Below are 20,451 nucleotides of genomic sequence, written 5' to 3'. Positions count from 1 at the left end.
CACCACTGGACCAATCAGTAGCATCAGGATGGATGGCGAAGAGATTGAGATTGTTCACAGCTTCAGTTTGCTCGGCTCCACAACCAACACTCTTGGCACCAGCAGTCAGGAAATCAAAAAGCGTATTGCGACGGGAAAGACTGCTGTTAGGGACCTCCCTAAAGTACTCAAGAGCAACGGTGTCTCTCTGGAGACTAAAGTGCGCCTGATACAGGCCATAGTCTTTGCAATCACTTGATATGCATCAGAGAGTTGGACAATGACTAGGGAGGACACAAGGAGAATCGATGCCTTTGAGCTGTGGTGCTGGGGAAGAGTATCGAATGTACCATTGACTGCCAAGAAAACAAACATTCATCCTGGAGAGGGTTAAACCAAGCTACTCCTTGGAGGCAAGGATTCTGGGGCTTCATCTGACATACTTTGGGCATGCTGCAAGGAGGGACGGGTCCTTGGAGATGGACATCATGCTTGGGAGGGTGGAGGACGGCACAAGAGGGGAAGACCCTCTAGGCGACAGACTAATTCAGTGACTGGGGTAATCAGGATAGGTGTGTTAGAGGCAGTGCGATTGGTACAGGATAGAGCAGGGTTTAGGGATGTTGTACATACGGTCGCTATGAGTTGCAAACGACTCAATGGCACGTAACACCACCACCACCACCACCAGAATGAAAATATATCCAAGCCATCATTGTTTTTATGCTTTATAACTTGAGTATATATGTGTGTGTGTACACCACACACATAGAGTTTTATTAGCAATAATCGTGCCTCGGGTAAACCTCATTGGCTACGATACTGCCACTGCGCAAAGCTACACATAGAGTTTTATAAAAATCACTCTAAGACACAAAATTATATTTCAGATTGATAATCACTATTTTATAGTGACTGAGTTAACTATTTCTAAATAGAATCCTTTTATGTTTGTGATGAGTGGATACTAAAGCTAAAAAAGTAAAGTCTATGGAGCAATTCTACTCTATACCATTGCATCACTAAGAGTGAAAATCAACTGACCACTTTGTGTGCACATTCACATGCACAAAGCTCTGGTGGCATAGTTCTTCAGGAAGTCCAATGATAACTCAAAGTTCACATATCTTCTGGCAGTTTAAATCCACTAGTGGCTCATCACAAGAAAGATGAGCTGTCTTCTGTGCAATGTAGAGCATCTGAAACCCATGGAAGGCTTGCTATGAGTCAGTTCCAACTCAATGGCAATGAGTTTTAACAGAGTAAAAGATGAGACAATACAAATTCTCAGGCTGGTAGTCAAATGAAGGATTTTCGCTTAACACAAGGAAAAAATGGCTTCTATGTCATATAGAAACAAATCCTAAAGTATGAAATCTTAAGCTTGTTTCTGGTGACATATTTTAATGACACAAAGGGAAAAATGGCTTAGTACAAAAAAAGTTTAGAATTCTTTGCAAAAAAGTTGTATGGTGAGTTGAGAGTGCATCTTAAATATGCAAACTTTTTATAATCTTTAACTTACTTTCAATTACTAAGCAAAACTTATTGCACAATAACGTGACTTCAGATAATATTACCATACAGAATTTTTTTATAGGAAACAACAAATAAGAACTAACCAAAAAAGCATGAAAAATAGAGGTTCATTATATAAAAAATTATAATTTCCCCCATTACTGACAGAATAGAAGCAGCTTAAAATATAGGACATATAAACAATTATTTAAGATATACATATGTACAATATAAAGGTTTATAACATAGTAAATTTGTATCACTCAGTGTCACAAAGAATTAAGTATGGGCTGAACACAAAGAACAATAATAATGCCAACCATTCAATATATTAACACTACAAAAAAAGAAAATGCTGTTTTCTCTAAATATATCTTGACTACACATAATAAAATGTATAGTAATGGAACAGTCTTAAACCAGAACTCATTATGTAATATGAATGCTTACCTTTACAGTGTAAATGCCCTAACATATTATTTACATTATCCTATCCCTAAAGTAGATTACCTATTTGCTTTAGGTCTCTCACAGAGTCCATTCATCTTATTACTGTAAATCACCAATGTTTACTATTTACTTATACAGAGTACATACACATACACAGAGATACAAACTATGGTAGCTTAGTGGTAAGGAGTTGCACTGCCACACCAAAGGCACACAGTTCAAATCCAGCTGCTCCACAGAAGAATGGACAATCTCCTCCTGTATATTTTTCTGCATCCGAAAACCTGGTGGAAGGTCAGTTGAGTTGGATCTGACTTAATGTTACTTAACAACAATCCCTAAGGTATAACATATGGACAAAATATTAAATGATGCAGGAAGCATCAAAAGAAATCAGGAGGAATAGAGAGCTACTTTTTTACCACAAAGAACTGGTCATGACTACAACATTTCAGGAAGTAGAATATGATAAAAAAACTAATGTACTGAAAAAAGTCCAAGCTGCACTTAAGGAAATGACAAAGAATAAGGCTTCAGGAATTGATGGGAAAGCAATTGAGATGTTTTGGCAAACAGAAGCAACCTTGAACATTCTCTCTAGTCTATGACAAGAAATGTGGAAGATGGCTGATTAGCCAATTGAGAGGAGGAGATCCCCATTTGTTCTAATTTTTTAAAAAACAAAACAAAACAAACCCAGATGGTGATACAACAGAATGGAAATTTTAAGATAGCATCAGTAATATAAACACAAGTAAAAACTTGCTGTAGATTATTTAAAAATGATGGGAACAGAACATTTACAGAGAACTGCCAGAAATAGGCTGTGGAACATGGGATACTACTGCTTGGTGTCACATAGGTCTTGACTGGAAGCAGAGTACCAAAAAAAAAAAGTTTGCTTTGTTTCATGGACCATGAAAATGCATTTGATTATGTGAATCACAACAAATTTCTAATACTGAAAAGAATGGGGATCTCAGAACACTTAACTGTGCTCATATGAAACCTAGACCTAAACCAAGCAACAGCTGAACAGAAGGGACACTGCATGGTTTAAAATCAGGAAAGGTATATGTTGTATTCTTTCTCTATACTTATTCAATCATTATGCTGAATTAATATATGCTGGAATCTATGTGGCATCAGTATTTGACAATCTGCATTATACAGCTGACAAAACTGTGCTTGTAGAGAGTAATGATGACCTGAAACACTTACTGAGGAAGATTAAAGAATTTACCCTTCATTACAGGTTTTGTATCTCCCATTAAAAAAAAAAATCCTCACCACTGGACAAAATAATTGTGCAACTGTTGGAGGAAAGATTTAAGTTGTCAATTCATTTTACTTGGACCCAAAAATCAATATCCGTCATAGCATCAGTCAAGAAACCAAAAGATGTGCTACACCGGCCTGTAAAGGATCTCTTTAAAGTGTTGGAAAGCAGGGATATCAGTTTAAAGACTAAGTTGCAACAATTCCAAGTCATGGTATATTCATTCAGTTGCTTTGAATGTATCTGAAAATTGGAAAATAAGTAAGAAAGAGAGATAAAAATTTGACACTTTTGAATTGTGGTGTTCAAGAAGAGTACTAAATAAAGGCTGCCAAAAGAACAAACAAATCTGTCTTGGATGCAAGGATAGTGAAACTTCATCTGACATATTAGGGGCGTGTTGTTCTTGGATGCAAGGGTAGTGAAACTTCATCTGACATATTAGGGGCGTGTTGTTAGGAAGAGCCAGGCCTTAGAAATAGACATAACGCCGGAAAAAGGTAGAGAATAAGCAAAAAAGAGGAAGACCCTTAACGAGATGGATTGATAGTAACCGCTATAATGCTCAGTGGACATCATTAAAATGGCAGAGGATAGGGCACTTTCAAGTTTTCGTTCATAAGGTTGCTATAAGTGGCTGTCAACTTAAAAACACTTAGCAACATCAATAATATCCTTCACCTGTTTCTAGAAATATGTCAAAGTAGGAGCTGAAACACTGTTTTTAATTGTAGCCAACTCCAACTGTATCTTCCTCAATAAAGCATTTATGTTTCTAATACCAGCTTTAATTACATTAGAAGAAATTAAGAGTAAATGATTAGAAAATAACTTTGATTAGGTCTTTTGGCCTGCATTAGCTTCATGACTTTTTAAGGTTTTGTTAGGAAGGTTAAAAAAAGAAAATATAGGGGAGCTCTGGTGGCCTAGTGGCAAGAAGCTGCAGCTACAATCCCAGAGGTGCATGGTTCGAATCCACCAGGTGCTCTGCCAGGGAAGGAGAGACAATCTCCTCCTGTACCAGTCAGATCTGATTTGATGGTACACACACACAAAAATAATAATAATAATAATAAAAAAATATATATAGCTTACCAACTTGTTCATAACGAATTATACGGAAAATTTGAAGTTTATATTAGAAATTAAAACTTTTTTAATAATCCTTACTTTTAATAACCCTCAAAAATTTATTACAAAATAAAGGTATCTAATATTCTTAAAAAATATGACGCTTAATTTTAATTTGCAAAGCCTTTTTACTAAGTGTAGTTGGAAAAAAAATCAAATGTAATATAAAAATTTTTTTAAAGTACACTAGGATTATGTTGTTTTCTTTCTTTTGTATTTAGTTATATAGCACCTATACAAAACTATGCTTTTTTCTGATTATTTTTGGGGAAGGAGAAAATTTGACAGATTATATTACATTGTGTATCAACAAAAATGTTAAAAATAAAACACAGTATTTTTCAAATTACCACCTTCATGATTGACTTAGTAAAAAATTGTGACTTTATTTTATATTTGCTAATATATTAGGGTTTTTTCCCCACTTACTTGGATACAATTATTTGATATTGTGATCATGTTAGAATTAGGAATTCTTTGACTTTTGTTTTTAGTAGCATTAATAAAAATAAAAGAAATATAAATATTTAATGAAAGAGGTTTTAAAGTGAATGTAAGAATGAAAAAGGCTTTGTACAAAAGCATATAAACAGTAGCAACCTGTGTGTTGAGATTAGTTTGATTTTTTAAAAACTTTACTACTATTATATAGACAGTATTTACATATCTCTTGAGAACAAAGAAAATAAATGTGTAATAGTGCTACCTTACCTGTTACATAAACACCTTGATAATAATTGTGAAATATGTAAACTTACCTACTATGTGGGAATGTACAATTCAGATACTTAAAATCATTGTGCAACTGACATAATCTAACTTAATACTACATATAGTATATACAAAGTAAAAAATAAAAAAAATTTTACAATTAAAGTCAATGTTTTAAAGAAGACTCACTTTCTTAGAAGTATTTTTCAGTCTATATTATGCCCATAGATTTCAGAGGATTTGTGCAATTCTAGTTCTTACATAATAATACTATTGGGTACAGATCAAATGTAGTGAGGGTTATTTTAATATAAATCATTAATACCTGAACATTTAACAACCAACTTGTGTCATCCTCGAATGCATAGATAACATAATTTAAACGATTAAATTTTCTATTTAACGCCTTATGGAAAATAAGAATTAATTTAAAAATTGCTCAAAACTAGAAAAATTGTTATGCTATTTTATAGATAACAATTTATAACAATGAATAAAGCAGGTGTTTTCAGAGTCTATTATAGGTGTACCTTGGAGACAGTGAAGTTTCCACTTCAGGCCATAGTAATAAAGTGAATATTGCAATAAAGCGAGTGACATGATTATATAGGGAATTATATAAAATAATTTACATTGTTACACTATATAAACAAAAGTATAAATATGTTTACAATATATTGTAGTCTAAATGTCTAACAGCATCATGAAAAATTTGAAATATTAGAAGAATTACCAAAACGTAATAATGGCATAAATAGATTTGGCTAATGCAAGGTTATCACAAATTTTCAAGATGCATAAAATGCAGTATCTGCAAAGCGCAATAAATGAAGCAAAATAAAGCAAGATGCCCGCATGCTATTAACCTGATGAGTGTGTACAGCCATTCTAAGATTATTTATATAGACGTTTACAAAACATGGACATTAACAAAATAGAAAAATATACTCAATTTTTAAATAGTAGATCTTAACAACTAACCCCTTAAAACACCAAAAACTAATTTCATTTTAAATGGCTATGACATTCCTTTGTGTTCAGATAAATTTTATTAGCCCAAGCTTTACGTTGAAAGGTGATCTGAAATGAAAATAGCAGCTTTCAAGGAAGCATTGCTCTGGGAAAAGAAGTATTTGAAAGTCCAGTGTAATCAGAACTTTCATCATTTTGTAATCTTAAGGTTTTTCTTATTGCAAAATCCATATTATCTTGAAATTCTTCATATGTACTGGTTATCGGAAGAGCCAAACAATTGTTACACTTATTTCCAATAGGAAAATCCATATGCAGGCACTCAATTGAAGGGTTTGGTTTAAATCCAATAGGTGGAATGGAACTACAGCCAGTTGCAAACACAAGAAGGTCTTCCATTGTTGTTGAGGATTTACCACCTGAAGTGTTGACCAAAACAAGAGAAAAATAAACTCATGTTGTATTTGCTACCCTCATACACTTCCTCAAATACACTGGCAATTTTGGAAAACAAGGGACTTCCACACTCACCTTTGGTAAACTAAATAAGTACAGTAATAGGGAAATGGTAGGTCTGATAAATGTTTATTTGAATCTTAAATGGGAGTGTCTTTAATTTATTAACCCCAACTATTTCCTATTTATGTGACTATCTCATCTAATATAAAATTAGCATCTAGTAGGCAAAACAGCAACAAAGATCTATGTCTATCTCCCACCGCACTCCAGCCAGGACAGACTGTTGTGGTGAGAGTGGCCAGCACCAGGGTGCAGGACCTGATTGGGCTCATCTGCTGGCAATATACAAGCGAAAGCCAAAATCCAATTAAGTTCTCTTTTTCATTCCTCTCTAGTTCCTGATTACACCTGGCTACTTAGGGTAGATTCTGTGTTGTGTCAGGTTTTTTTAGGAACAAATGTGCCTGCAAAATAAACTGTTAGATTGTGAATGCAAATATAAGGAAATTAATTTCAACAATTTCTAAACCTTTTTTTAGATACCAGAGAAGAAAGATGTAGCAGTCTGCATCCATAAAGATTTGCAGTTCTCTTTTGTCATTCAGGGTTATATGGGTCCTAATCAACTTGGGAACAGTGAGGGTTTTATTATGTTACTTGCTGATGGGAGGAAATAAGAGGGAAGCTCTGTAGGCTTAGTAGGTAAGAAGTTAAAACGACAACCCAAAGACAGGTAGTTGGAATCCACCAACTGCTCTAGGGAAGAAGACTGGAAAACTTCTCCCATGCAGTTTACAGCCTCTTAAAGGTGACAGGATCAGATGTGAGTTGATTTGTATTAACAGCCATGATTAAGTAAGGGAGTGGATATTTGCATTACACCTAAATGAAGGTAAGGAGCCCCAGAGACAAAGTTTCTGCTGTGTTGGACTGCTAACCAAGGTCAGAAGTTTGACTCTACCAGCTACTCTGAGAGCAAGACCAGGCAATTCAGTTCTGGTTAAGATTTACAGCCTCAGAAACTCAACGGAGAGTCATCATGAGTGAGAATCAATGTGATAGCAGTTGTTTGGTGTAAGTTGAGACTCAAACACAAAGACGCTGTGCTGGTCATTTGCTTGGTTCTCCTAGCTCCATGTTGAAGTATATATTAAGATCTTCATTCTATAGACAAGAATGTTGCACCTACTGTAATAAGTGATTGAAGTAACATGGCAGAGAAAGCATTGGTGATGATGGTCTAGGAATTGAGATATTTGAGTGTTGGTCAAATTATGGATTTGGCAAACTGTTGCTAGGTCTTCTAACCCATTTGGCTCTCCTGCAGAGAATTTCTTGTTTTACATTTATTTTTCCAATAATAGGAGCTCTAGTGACCTAGTGTATAAAGAGTTGCACTGGCAACTCAAAGAATTCGAACCCACCAAGCTGCTCTATAGAAGAAAGATGAGCAGTCTTCTCCTGTGCCATTTTACAGCCTGAGAAAACCCTCTGGAGGTTTGGCTATGTGTTGCTTCCTACCCAACAACAATGGGTTTGTTTGTTTCATTTCTATCTAGTAAAAGGTTTGGAATATAGTAGAGTATGATGGATGTCTTCATCATGAAACTGGATTCTCACAAAGACATCTTCTTCTTACTATTTTTAGTTCAAATGGTCTTGTCCAACCTTTTCAGTTGAGGGTTGGGTATGGACTGATTATTTTTTATTCATTTGCAAATAATCAGTGGTGCTAATCGTTTGGGATGAACATTCTTCTAAATGGTACAGCACTGATCTGTTAATTTGTTGTACTAAGGAATCCTGAAGTTGCTGTGATACTGAATGCGGTGCCACTCACTGGTGTGTCAAATGCCATAATGGTTATCCATGGTGGAGCTCCCAGATTAAGACCGACTTAGAAGCAGGAGTGGCATGAACTTCCTAAACAACATGCCCCTGGAAACTCTATGAACTTTAAGAAACGACAATAGTTATAGAACAGGGTTCAGATCTCTTCATACAGTCGTTTAGAGTCGTGCTCGACTTGACGGCACTTAACAACAAGTCCAGGAGCTACCGTAGGCTTTTAAAACATCACCTTTTGGGAATAAAATATTTAAAATTTTAAGTCCGTTTCAGATCATCATTATTTGATAACTTTTGCAATGTTAGGAAAACAACAAATGGTGTTAAAGGTTCTAAAAAAAAAAAGCCCACCTAGCTAAGCAAAATTTCAATTAAAAGTTAAATTTCTCACACTATTAATCAGCATTTTTATATCATATTACAATAGTCAGAACTAATACATGAAAATTAATTCAACTTAAAATTGAGAAAAACAAAAAATGTTAGATCTAAGACAATCTAATGCTATGTTAACAATTTCTCAAAAAAATACAAAACGTTTGGCAGATTAAAGTTTTAATAAGAAAGACTAAATCCAAAGAAATAAATACATGAATCATTCAGACAGTTAAAGAAATAAAATATGCACATACCCTCAATACTCTGTAAGTAAGTGTTCCAAAATCCTAAAGCTTGTACATCAGATAATGTATGAACTGTAAAAAGATCACTAAGGACTTTTGCAGAAAGAGTCTCAGGTTTATGACAGAGGATGCTACAAAATGCTTCTGGGTAAGTTTGAATTTTCTCCAATACACCAAGTGTTTTCAGACCCTGCTTAAAACTTAAGAGAAGAAAAGTAACGTGATAACAGTATTTGGTATTACAATGGGGAAATATCATTCCTAGTTTATTTAACTGGTATTTTTCTTTTTCAAAGAAGTTAATGGCTTAAAAAAATAAAAAAACCCAAAGTGTAAGTAATTTAGTTATTTTTTAAAATGTAGAAATCTGTGATGTAATACTTTCAAATCTATAATGAGCAAATACATTAATATATCTTGATTGTCCTGCTTATATTATAAAATTATATAAAGTAGTTTTAAAATTAAGCAAGTAAGTTTTTACCGAGAGAGAAGAAATAGACATTCAAAATATTTTACACTCCAGTCCTTGTTGCTAGGAGCCAACAAACTGGTGTCCTACACTGTATATAACAAACAAAATGCTGTGACCTGTGTTATCCTCACAATCTCTATGCTTAAACCCACTGTGAGATTGTTTCCCAAGAGATAACTTAAGGAATAATGATGACTCTTAGATACATAAAAATCTAAAATATGTATATGTATATGTATATGTATATGTATATGTATTGCTAATAGAAATGAACAAAGTTAAATGGGGATATTCATCACGTATATTTAAAAACTCCTAACAGGAAAACAATGTAATAAGTATAAATCATTTTCCTAAAAGATCAACAATCCAATTTAAAAAGTGAACACAAACCATAATGCATAATTTAGATAAAAATATAAGTAACAAATTAACCTATAGATTCATGGTCTCACAAATAAATAAGGGCAGAGGTACTATTCTTTTTTTAAAAGAAAAAAATCCAAGGATATGAAATACTAACTATTCTTCTCTAACTTAAGTCATAGCTGTATCTGTATCTTCCTATCTATCTCAAGTGCAGTGATTAATAAATTCCCTTTGTCAACTTTCGCAATAGCACCTACACATGCTTATTTATTTCTCTCATCTTTGAATAAGAAAAAGAAATATTTTACCTGTTTGCTTTTCTTGACTACCTACTGCAGTCTGTCTATATTCACTGTCTCAACTCAACTCACAATATAGAGTCATTTTGACCCATAGACCTCCACTGTGTTTTCAAGGCTATACATTATATCAACAAGAGACAGCCCATCTTTCTCCCACAGCTGATGGAAGGATTTGAAACTGGGATACACACAGAATGCAGTAGCAGAGTTCCCTTCATTCATTGCCTCTATTTCCTAACTTTCATAGAGTAGTGGGTTCGGAGTTGTTCTGTCAAACTGAAGACAAGGTTGTTCAAATCTAACAGCTGCTCTGTGAGAGAAACATGAGCAATTTCCTCCCATTCAATTTATAGCATCTGAAAACCTGCTGAAACCAATGTCCATGATAATTTTTCAATTTAGAATTACAATTTTATTAAAGTCACATTTTATGTTTTGCTTTCCTGGTTCATTCTGCTTATTCTATTATTTAAAGTCTTGATGATTTATTCTTCTCAGTTCTTGCTTTCTTAGTTAGCGCTCTTGTGCTTTGTCATTTTTAGAGGAACTTATTTTCAGTCAGGATATTTAGCATTCCTGTTAAGTCTCAAGTTAAGGAAATTTTGCTATAGAGCAGCTATGTATTTGTTTTTATGCCTGGTACTCTACTAATGTTTTCAGTTTAAAACCAATATATTTGTTAGATTTTTTGGTTTGGATTGCAGTCCATACATGAATCCAAACACAAGCATGAGAAAAGCTAAGGGTTTTGATTTTACATGACGAAGCCCTTTGGCTTTTTGTGTCCTTTTTATTTCTGGCATCTAACAAACACAAATAGTTATTTTAAAAGATTATTATTTTTCTATATAGTTGATTTTTTTTTTAAATGTGTTCACACAGAGGATGACCTACTTTGCCATAACAGAAATACCACAGGTGGATGACTTTAAGAAACAGCAATTTATTCCCTCAGTTTGAAAACACACCTTCTCCGTCTCACTGCAGAGTCAGAACCAATGGGTTTTTAGAGGCTATAAATTGCATAGGAGGAGCTCTTTTTCCAGAGGACAGCTAGATTTGATATGCTAAACCATTAGTTAAGCAACACAAGCCCTGTGAAGTCAGCCACCATATTTGAAGTAAGTTGAAAGTACAAATTCCAGGTCCTGGCTATGTATTGCCTTTGGCAAAAAGTTCTTGTCTCTTTTTAGCGTGGGTGCTTAGTGTTTCTTGGAGATCTTCATGCATCTTGGCATCAGTTGTCCCAAGGGTTTAGGTGTTTCTGGCCACAGAGACACTCAGTTCAAAGTACAAACTGTCCCTCTGCTGGCTATTCTCTTTTTATCTATTTTAAGAAAAAAGGCGATAGAAGCCACACTCTCCAGTGATAATTTTCTTCTATCAAATCAGGGCCAGAATCTAAGTAAAGGTGTTACATTCTACCATAATCTTTGTACAGATGAATGGCAGATCACATCATGAGAAATGATTACATTATTATGTATCTGTCAAATACTCACTAAATAGCAGTAAAACCATGGAGAATCACCGACTAACCAAGGTGACACATATTTTAGGCCGAAACAATTTAATCCATGACATAGAGATTGTTCTTTAGTGGCTTTACTCTTGCTTTCTTCATCATAATCTATCTAATTCCTATTTCTAATTCTGGTTTTAATTCATACATTCCTGTAACAAAGGTCTCCCTGACTTATAGACTACTCATATCTTTAAACACAAAACAGGAACAAATAATAAGTTTTCTTTCTTTGCAATAAAAAAATTGCATCTGTAGGTAGTAAAGGAACTCTGTACTTCTCACTGAGATTTTAAATAAAACTATTTTAAATAAAACTTTAATATATCAAAATTTATGTTTGGATTGTTTCATATACTGATGATAAATTATAATGGTAATTCCAACCAAAAGAAACTTAGTTATATTTTATAGTAGGAGACATATAGACACAGTTATAAGTTATATAATCATGTCGCTTTTAAGTTACAATACACTGAAAATTGTATCCCTTGCAACTTATATTTCTTCATCTTTATCTACTTCATAAAAGCTTAAATCATAAGCTTATTTCAGTTTATTATGATATTCCTATATATCATTTAGAAGCTTCCAGGGAAATATCTCAGATGTCCATTACAGAAAACTGGTTGAATAAACAATGCTATATCAAGTAATAGGGTTCTGTACCTCTCTAAAAAGGAATATTTAATACTATGGAATGAACTTTCAGATGTAATGTCAAGTAAAAAGAAAAAATTATAAAGTGAGCACTATTTTCCGTTTATTTAATGAAACAAACCCTATAATAAATGCAAAAGTTATTTCATTAGGGATAGAAGATAGAAAAGAAGATTCATATTTCTTGGAAATATTTTTTTTTCACACAGCTTAATGCTTTCAATACATATTATAGATTTTATTTTGGAAACAGAGAGACATGCAATTTAAAAATAATATAAAATTTTAATAAAACAAATTGCTAAAATTAGAACAAAACTAAGATTTATTCTAGATAACTTTAATACAGTCTGCTTTCATACATTTTTACAGTTCCCATTAACCACCCCTACCTTGTTTATAAAAGTAGTTGTTTGCTACTTAACAACCTAACAATAAAGAACTCAATAAATAGGTATAAAGTGGAGATGAAAACAAAGAGTTAGCTCATGAGGTAAGAATTTTTAAACAAACACTTTTATTTAGAAAATACTTATAAACTGAAAAAAAGAAACCAAAGCTAAAAAACATTACTTTCCCAGCTTTATACAATTCTGCATAGTAAGGGAAATATAATGCATAAGAATTTAAAACATTGGTTTTAAAATAGTATTTACATTTTTCCTCGAACATTTACATGTACTACAAGATAGTACATATTAAAAGACAACTAACCACCTTAAGCATGTAATTTGAGAAACTCACGTGTAAACAACTTACCTTTCAAAGGGTGCTTGGACTCTCTTAATGACATGGTAGAAAAGTATGTTATTTACCAAATTATATTTATCATTTAATGTTGTTATAAGTTGTAGACAACCAATAAGCTCTAGGTAGTTATAGCATTCATTTACTGCTGAGTTTAAATCAGTCATATTACTGGCAGTTTTTATCTATAAAGAAAAGGAAAATATAGCTACTTTACTTATGACTAGTGAGAAATAATTACATCTTAAATGATGCATTACTTTATAGTCCATTCTAGAGTAAATCAGAGTGGAATGGAAAGTACAGCAAGAAATATTTTTTTTTCTAGAATAATATGTGAAAATTCAGTTCAATAAATATTGCATACATCTAAAATACTACTGCATATATATGCCTTCAAAAAACCTATAGTGTAATGTATATATTCTACTTTAACAAAAGAGATTATATAAAAGAATATAATCAATACAATGAAGTCAAATAGCACTATAGAGGCTATTTCACAAAGAATATAAGCTGAGACTTAAAAGATGGGTAGAATTTTAGCAAACAAATACTTAAATAACAAAGTGATACTTGAATATAAAAGAAATTTTCTCATCCGTTAGATCATAAACAAAAGAACAGAGAGAAAGATAAAAACAAAAGCTAGTTAATAGCCCATTTGAATGGAAAGTACTTATTTCTTCATTCTAAAATACTCTTTTCCAGGGAGTTCTGATGGCCTAGTGGCAAGAAGCTGCACTGCAATCCCAGAGGCACGCAGTTCGAATCCACTAGATGCTCTGCTGGAGAAGGAGGGGCAATCTCCTCCTGTGCCAGTCAGATCCGATTTGATGACACACACACACAAAATAATAATAAAATAATAAAAAATAAAATGCTCTTTTCCTAGATGTTTACATGACTCCCTTATCATTTCAGATCTCTACTGAAATATCAGAGATTTTTCCTCATTACACTCTTTAAAATAATAACTTCATATTCCATTTTCACTAAAAGTCAACAGCTAGATTCAGTAAGGGATGAGGACAAAGTCCTAAATGATTACACAATGATAGGAATCTAATTCCCTAGCTGACCTTATGATATACTTTTAAAACAGGAACCATTTCTGTACAGGGCCAGATAGTGATTTTACATTATAGGGATATATGGTTTATTTCAACTATCTAGCCCTACCACTGTAGTGAACATAATCCTCTCTTTCTCTTTAAATTGTACAGGAGGAGTTTGTCTGTCTGTCTTCCCTTGTGGTGGATCTGAATCTCCACAGCACATCTTTTGGGTTAGCAATGCAATGTAAGGACTATATCATCAGACCTACAGACATATCCTAAGAGTATGACTACTCAGAAAAAGGCTAGAATTATTCTGCAGGCCATTATTTACTAACTCATAAGTAAGCAAGCATTGGTCTTTGTTATAAAAGAATAATCTTATAATCCTAAATAATATGCTGACCAGTCATTGTTTACCATCTCTTTTACTCTATTGTATTAAAAAAAAAAAAAACCAAAACAACAAACCACTCTTGTTTTCCTTTAAAATGCATTTTCATGAAGGCAGGGATAGATAGAGAGAACAGAGTAGATAAACTAGGAGATGGACTTGTCTTTGATGCCAAATAAAAAGTCTGAATTCTGCAATGAAAAGACACTGAGTATTCTTGAAAAAAGGAAAATAGTAATGTCAGAGTTGTACTGCTGTTAAGAATCCCACTAAATAAAGAATATTAGAGTAATGTAAGGCAAACCATAAATAGAAGGAAAAGTAGAAAGATTAAGCCATTCATAGAGGGATACATAACTGAAAGATGAACTTTTAAGAAGTTGAAAATTACTGTCTCCAAGATGATTTGCCATTGGGGAGGTGGTCGTGGTATTTTGTGTGTGTGTATATGTGAAGAATTAGTTCTGTTTTAAACACATTAGGTATAATTTGCTGGAAAGAATCAGTTCTTTTATGGATATAAAAAGTATAGCTTGCTCTGGTGGCCTAGTGTCAAGATGCGGTGTTGCAATTCAGAAGGTACATGCAATTCACAAGTCCACGACCTACTCTGAAGAAGGATGGGCAATCTCCTTCAATGAGTTTAACTGCTCTAAAAACCCAACAGAGGGTAAGCTATGCACCAGTGCTGACTCATTACTATACAACAACAACATGAAAATCCAGACTTTAGTCATTAAACCATGATAGGCGTGTGAATTTGAGCACATTAATTTGGTGGCCTAGTGGGTAAGCAGTTACTGATCCAAAGGTGGTACCTCTCTGATGGTTCAAATTCACCAGCTACAATGTAGGAAAATTCATTGGACGGTCACCTAGGAATTAGTTCTGACTCGATGGCAATGAGTTTTAAGTTTTTTTAATGAATCTTGTTAACTTTCAGTTTCCAAATCGGTAAGAGTTATATAAAATGCTCATCGCATAGAGTATGATTAAATGAATTTACACCCACAGCATATAATACAAGCTCTCTTATAACTGGTTACATTTACTAGTAATTATTTTCAAGTGTTAATACTGAGTCCTCACATTTGTTTCCATATGGAGGAAACTGAGCCATGCCTTTCTCTCCCAACCACTGATCACACCTTACAAACGTAATAATTTAAGTAGTAACTGGTGAGCCAAATCCTTTCTTTTCTGATCCATCTGTCTGTAATTCTTTTTCACTGCCTGTAGTGTTGTTTCATTTCTCTAGCAAACAATAATGAAATATGGCCTATGTTGTCTCTCTCATAGTCAACAAATCCATCTAGTTCTGGAGATAGTTATTCAGCCTTTTAAACACAGAAGTAAGTAAGAAAACACTGGCCAAATTATTTCATCAATGTTAAACCAAGCACGTTGATCTTCATCATCTTTTATATCCATTTCTTAACTGGTTTTAAATTTTGTTAGTAAATAGAAATAATATACGTTGGCAATTTATCCTAATGCAGATTAGTCATTTTATCAGCAACTCTTTCTAGAATGTGATGTACATTTTATTACAAATAAATAAGTATATTTCTTACCCTGATTATAATTTGTGCCACATCAAAATCGGAAACATCATCTAAAATTGGTTGGGTATTCTCTGGCCCATAAGCAAGACAGTTAAATAAGGTTTTAGAAAAGAAACCAGGTGAAGGACCACCATGAACCAAGGAAATGGCAAGCATTTTGCCAGCTTCATAGTAAAGATTGTCTTTCAGAGCTGCAAATACAAATGGAAATATATGTAGAACATTTATTATAACAAATTAATAACTTTTAATGAATACACATAAATGAAAACAAAATATATTTAAAAGCTTAGAAAAGTGCAAAGTAACAATTATCAAAAGTGATTACCATGTATAAAATATATTCCTCTGTTGTGATGTTGATTCTGACTCATGGCAATGCTCTTTTGCTGGGACTGTAAATCTTCATCATCTTTAAGAGGACTGAACATAGCATAAACCACCAAGAGAACAGGTCTGTCTTGGAGAGGGTAAAACCAAGTTTCTCCTTGGAGGCAAGGATTTAAAACTCTTGTCTCACATAATTTGGGCATGTGGCCAGGAGAGACCAGTTCTTGGAGAAGGATATCATGCTTGGGAGGGTCGAGAGATAGTGGAAGAAAAGACGATCTGGATAAGATGGAGTGTCACAGTAACTGGGGTAATGGGGATAGGTGTGTTGGAGTCAGTATATTGGCCCAGGATAGGGCAGGCTTCCGAGCTATTGTATATATGATTATTAGGAGTTGTAGGCAAATTGACGGCACATACCACCACCAACAATAAACAAATCTTTACCAAAGGTGATTGTCTCATCTTTCTCCTGCAGAGCAGCTGGTGAATTTGAACCACTGACCTTTAAGTTTGCAGTCCAATTAGAGCCATGCTATCAGGGCTCCTTATACAAAATACAATCTGTTGTAACATATATTAAAAAAAAAAAAAAAAGGTATTTTTTCCTAAATATCTTAGAAAACCTGTTAATACAAATGACCTTTAAAACATCATCTATAATATTACCACCTTAATAATCTTTATACACACTTTAGTATATTTATATCCATGTTGTTGCTGTGTACTGTGGAGTTGGAACCAACTCATAGTTGACATTCCAGAGGGTTTTCAGAGGCAGTTACTCTCACAGGAGGAGACTGCTCATCCTTCTCCCGTGGAGCAGCTGGTGGCCTCAAACCTGTGTGCCTTCAGGACTGCAGCACAGCTTCTTGGCACTAGGCTACCAGAGCTATGTAGTCACATATTATACATATTTTTCTTAAATATAAAATAATATTCTACCTTAGAAAAATGTAAATACAGAAAACCTTAAAAATATCATCTATAATATACCAATGGACTGCTAGGAAAACAAACAGATTTGTCCTGGAAAGGGTTAAACAGGGTGGGTCCTTGGAGGCAAGGATTCTGAGGCTCCGTCTAACATACTTTGGACATGTTGTGAGGAGAGACCGGTCCTTGGAGAAGGACATCATGCTTGGGAGGGTGGAGGGACAGCGCAGGAGAGGAAGGCCCTCTATGAGGTGGATTGATTCAGTGACTGGGATAATTGGGATGGGAGTGTCAGAGACGGTGTGATTTTAGGGCTATTGTACATAGGGTCACTATGAGTCGCAGGCGACTCGACGGCACATAACAACAACAACAACAACATAATACAACCACTTTAACAATCATTACACACACTTTGTTGTTGTTATTGTGTCCTGTCGAGCCAGAACTGATCTTTAGCTGACCCTCCAGCTAAGTTTCAGCGCATTTTCAGAGGCAGTAAATAGCACAGGAAGGAGAGTGCTGATCTTTCTCCAGTGCAGTAGCTGGTGGATGCAAACTGCATCGCTTGATTCTGGCAGCAGAATTCCTTACCACTAAATCACCATATCCAAGCATTTACATGTTGTCATTTTATTTCAGCTTTTTCCTAATTCTTTTTTCCTTACATTTTCACAAATATTTAAATTGATAATTATTCACTATCCTGGCTGAGTAATATTTTGAGCTATGTAATATGCTGTTATATACAGACAAGTATATACCTGACTCACAGCTGACTCTCTAGGGATTTTTTGCAGAGGTTGTAAATCACATGGGAGAAGACTGCCCATTTTTACCCTGTGAAAACAGCTAGTGGATATGAATCACATGCCTTGGGTTGGCAGCGCAGCATCTTATTACTGGGGCACCAGAGCTCCCTGCTCTGTAGTATATTACAATCTATATATTATATTAGATACTGATTGTAACATATTACATAACAGGGAGATCTGGTTGTCAGTCCAAAGGCAATAGTTCAAGTCATGTAGCTCAAATCCAACAGCTATTTTGCAGGAGATAGATTAGCAATCAAAATAAGAATCTGCAAACAAATTTTGATTATAATATATTACACAGAAGGAGTGAGCTCTGGGCCTAGTGGTAAAGCATTATGCTGTTAATCCAAAAGCACACAGTTTAAATCCATGACTTGTTCTCAAGGAAAACGATAGGCAATCTCCTCCAGTGTGATGTACTGTCTCTGAAAACCTAGAGGCCTAGTGATAAGGAGATTCCCTGCCCATCTAAGGCACATGGTTCAAATCCACCAGCTGTTCTGTCAGAAAGATGGGCAATCTCCTCCTGTGCAATTTATTGCCTTGAAAACCTCTTGGAAGGACAGCTATGAGTTTTTTCCAATATGATGACACATAATAATAAAATAAATTTTGTATATATTATATTTGACTATCATGATAGATTAGGGAACATTCTTAAATATGGTTTCAGTGGGTAGAATATATGAATATTTTTAAGATTGTTGATATATATTGCTAATTATTTTCCAGAAAAGTACAGATTATCTTAGCACACTATCAAAACCTTAAACATTTTAAAAATTGTTACTTTAAAATTTTTATGTGGCATCACGATTGGTGGAAGAATCATCAACAATCTGCGTTATGCAGATGACACAACCCTGCTTGCTGAAACTGAGGAGGACCCGAGGCGCTTGCTGCAGAAGATCAAGGACTACAGCCTCCTATATGGACTGAAGCGAAATGTCAAGAAGACAAAGATTCTAACCACTGGGCCAATTGGCAGCATCAGCATGGATGGTGAAGAGATTGAGATATTTAACAGTTTTAATTTACTTGGCTCCACAGTCAACACTCTTGGTAACTGCAGCCAGGAATTCAGGAGACGAATTGCATTGGGAAAGTCAGCTGTGAGGGACCTCTCAAGAGTACTGACGAGCAGCAATGTCAGACTGGAGACTTAGGTGCACCTGATCCGGGCTATAGTCTTCGCAATTATGTGCTATGCATCAGAGAGTTGGACAGTGAATAGGGTTGATAGAAAGAGGATTGATGTCTTTAAGCTGTGGTGCTGGAGAAGAGTGTTGAATATACCATGGACTGCTAGGAGAACAAACAGATTTGTCCTGGAGAGGGTGAAGCCAGAGTGTTCCCTGGAGTCAAGGATTCTGAAACTTCGTCTGACATATTTTGGGCATGTTGCAAGGAGGGACTGGTCCTTGGAGAGGGACATCATGTTTGGCAGAGTGGAGGGGCGGCGAAGGAGAGGAAGACCTTTGGTGAGATGGATTGATTCTGTGACTGGAGCGGTGGGAATAAGTGCGTTTGAGATGGCCAGGTTGGCAGAGGATAGAACAGCATTTAGAGCTCTTGTACATAGGGTCGCTATGAGTCGCAAACGACTCGATGGCACATAACAACAACAAGGTCCAAATGATGTTTAAATTTTATTTTTCCTAATAATTAAAAACAACTAATACTTGCCTTTTAAAAAAATATCTCTACAACAATAACTATTAGAAAACATTAAGTGCTATATATTACAGATGAAGAAACTGAGATCCAGAAAAGTCCTTAATTAAGGACAGAAACTGTATAGATATGGATGTGTACAAACCCAGATTTGAGTGTTTAACTTAAATTCATGCAGTTTACACTGTATCACAGCTGCCTTGAGTTAACATCATTAGTAGAAGAGATTTCTAAATGGAGTTTAGAATTATGCTATGCAGGCTGTGTTTACTATAAAAATAATCCTGGAAATGTCCTCAAGTATTTGGGTGATATTTCATGTAATAGTGATAAAATCTAGGGATTCAAAGAAGGAAATCCAAATAGAATGAAAATTTTTTTACACTATTTTGGATTTTCTACTTCAACAAAGGTGGTACCATAACTGCCAGAAAAGGATCCTACAATTGCAATGAGTTTGAGATCTCTTATGAAATTACATCCTTATCAGTATATAATTGTGTTGAAAAAACAGTTTACAGAACTCTATTTCAGTATTTGTCATGGATGTAACTAGAACATATTGTTAGGAGAATTCTATGTTGTGAAGGAACAAGTAGTCATCTGCAAATTTCAATTATAAGAACAATTC

The 20,451-nt window shown here is 34.5% G+C and overlaps 1 protein-coding gene across 1 annotated transcript in view; it reads right to left on the bottom strand.

The window, feature by feature from the left end:
• Positions 1–6,158: 6,158 nt before the first annotated feature.
• The window catches only part of G2E3 (G2/M-phase specific E3 ubiquitin protein ligase), a 41,246-nt gene continuing 26,953 nt past the window's right edge, over positions 6,159–20,451 (bottom strand). The window contains exons 10-13 of the mRNA XM_006889966.1: positions 16,072–16,253; positions 13,058–13,230; positions 8,980–9,170; positions 6,159–6,459 (exon numbers count right to left, since the gene is read on the bottom strand). Of these exons, the coding sequence (XP_006890028.1) occupies positions 6,170–6,459; positions 8,980–9,170; positions 13,058–13,230; positions 16,072–16,253 (836 nt within the window). The 3' untranslated portion in view covers positions 6,159–6,169. The remainder of the gene's footprint in view (positions 6,460–8,979; positions 9,171–13,057; positions 13,231–16,071; positions 16,254–20,451) is intronic.

This window comes from Elephantulus edwardii, unplaced genomic scaffold (genome assembly GCF_000299155.1).
Source record: "Elephantulus edwardii isolate Elephantulus edwardi_28Jun2011 unplaced genomic scaffold, EleEdw1.0 scaffold00084, whole genome shotgun sequence".
NCBI classification, from domain to species: domain Eukaryota; kingdom Metazoa; phylum Chordata; class Mammalia; order Macroscelidea; family Macroscelididae; genus Elephantulus; species Elephantulus edwardii.
The sequence above is the reverse complement of the archived record's forward strand: the minus strand, read 5'-3'. Positions and strand labels throughout refer to the sequence as shown.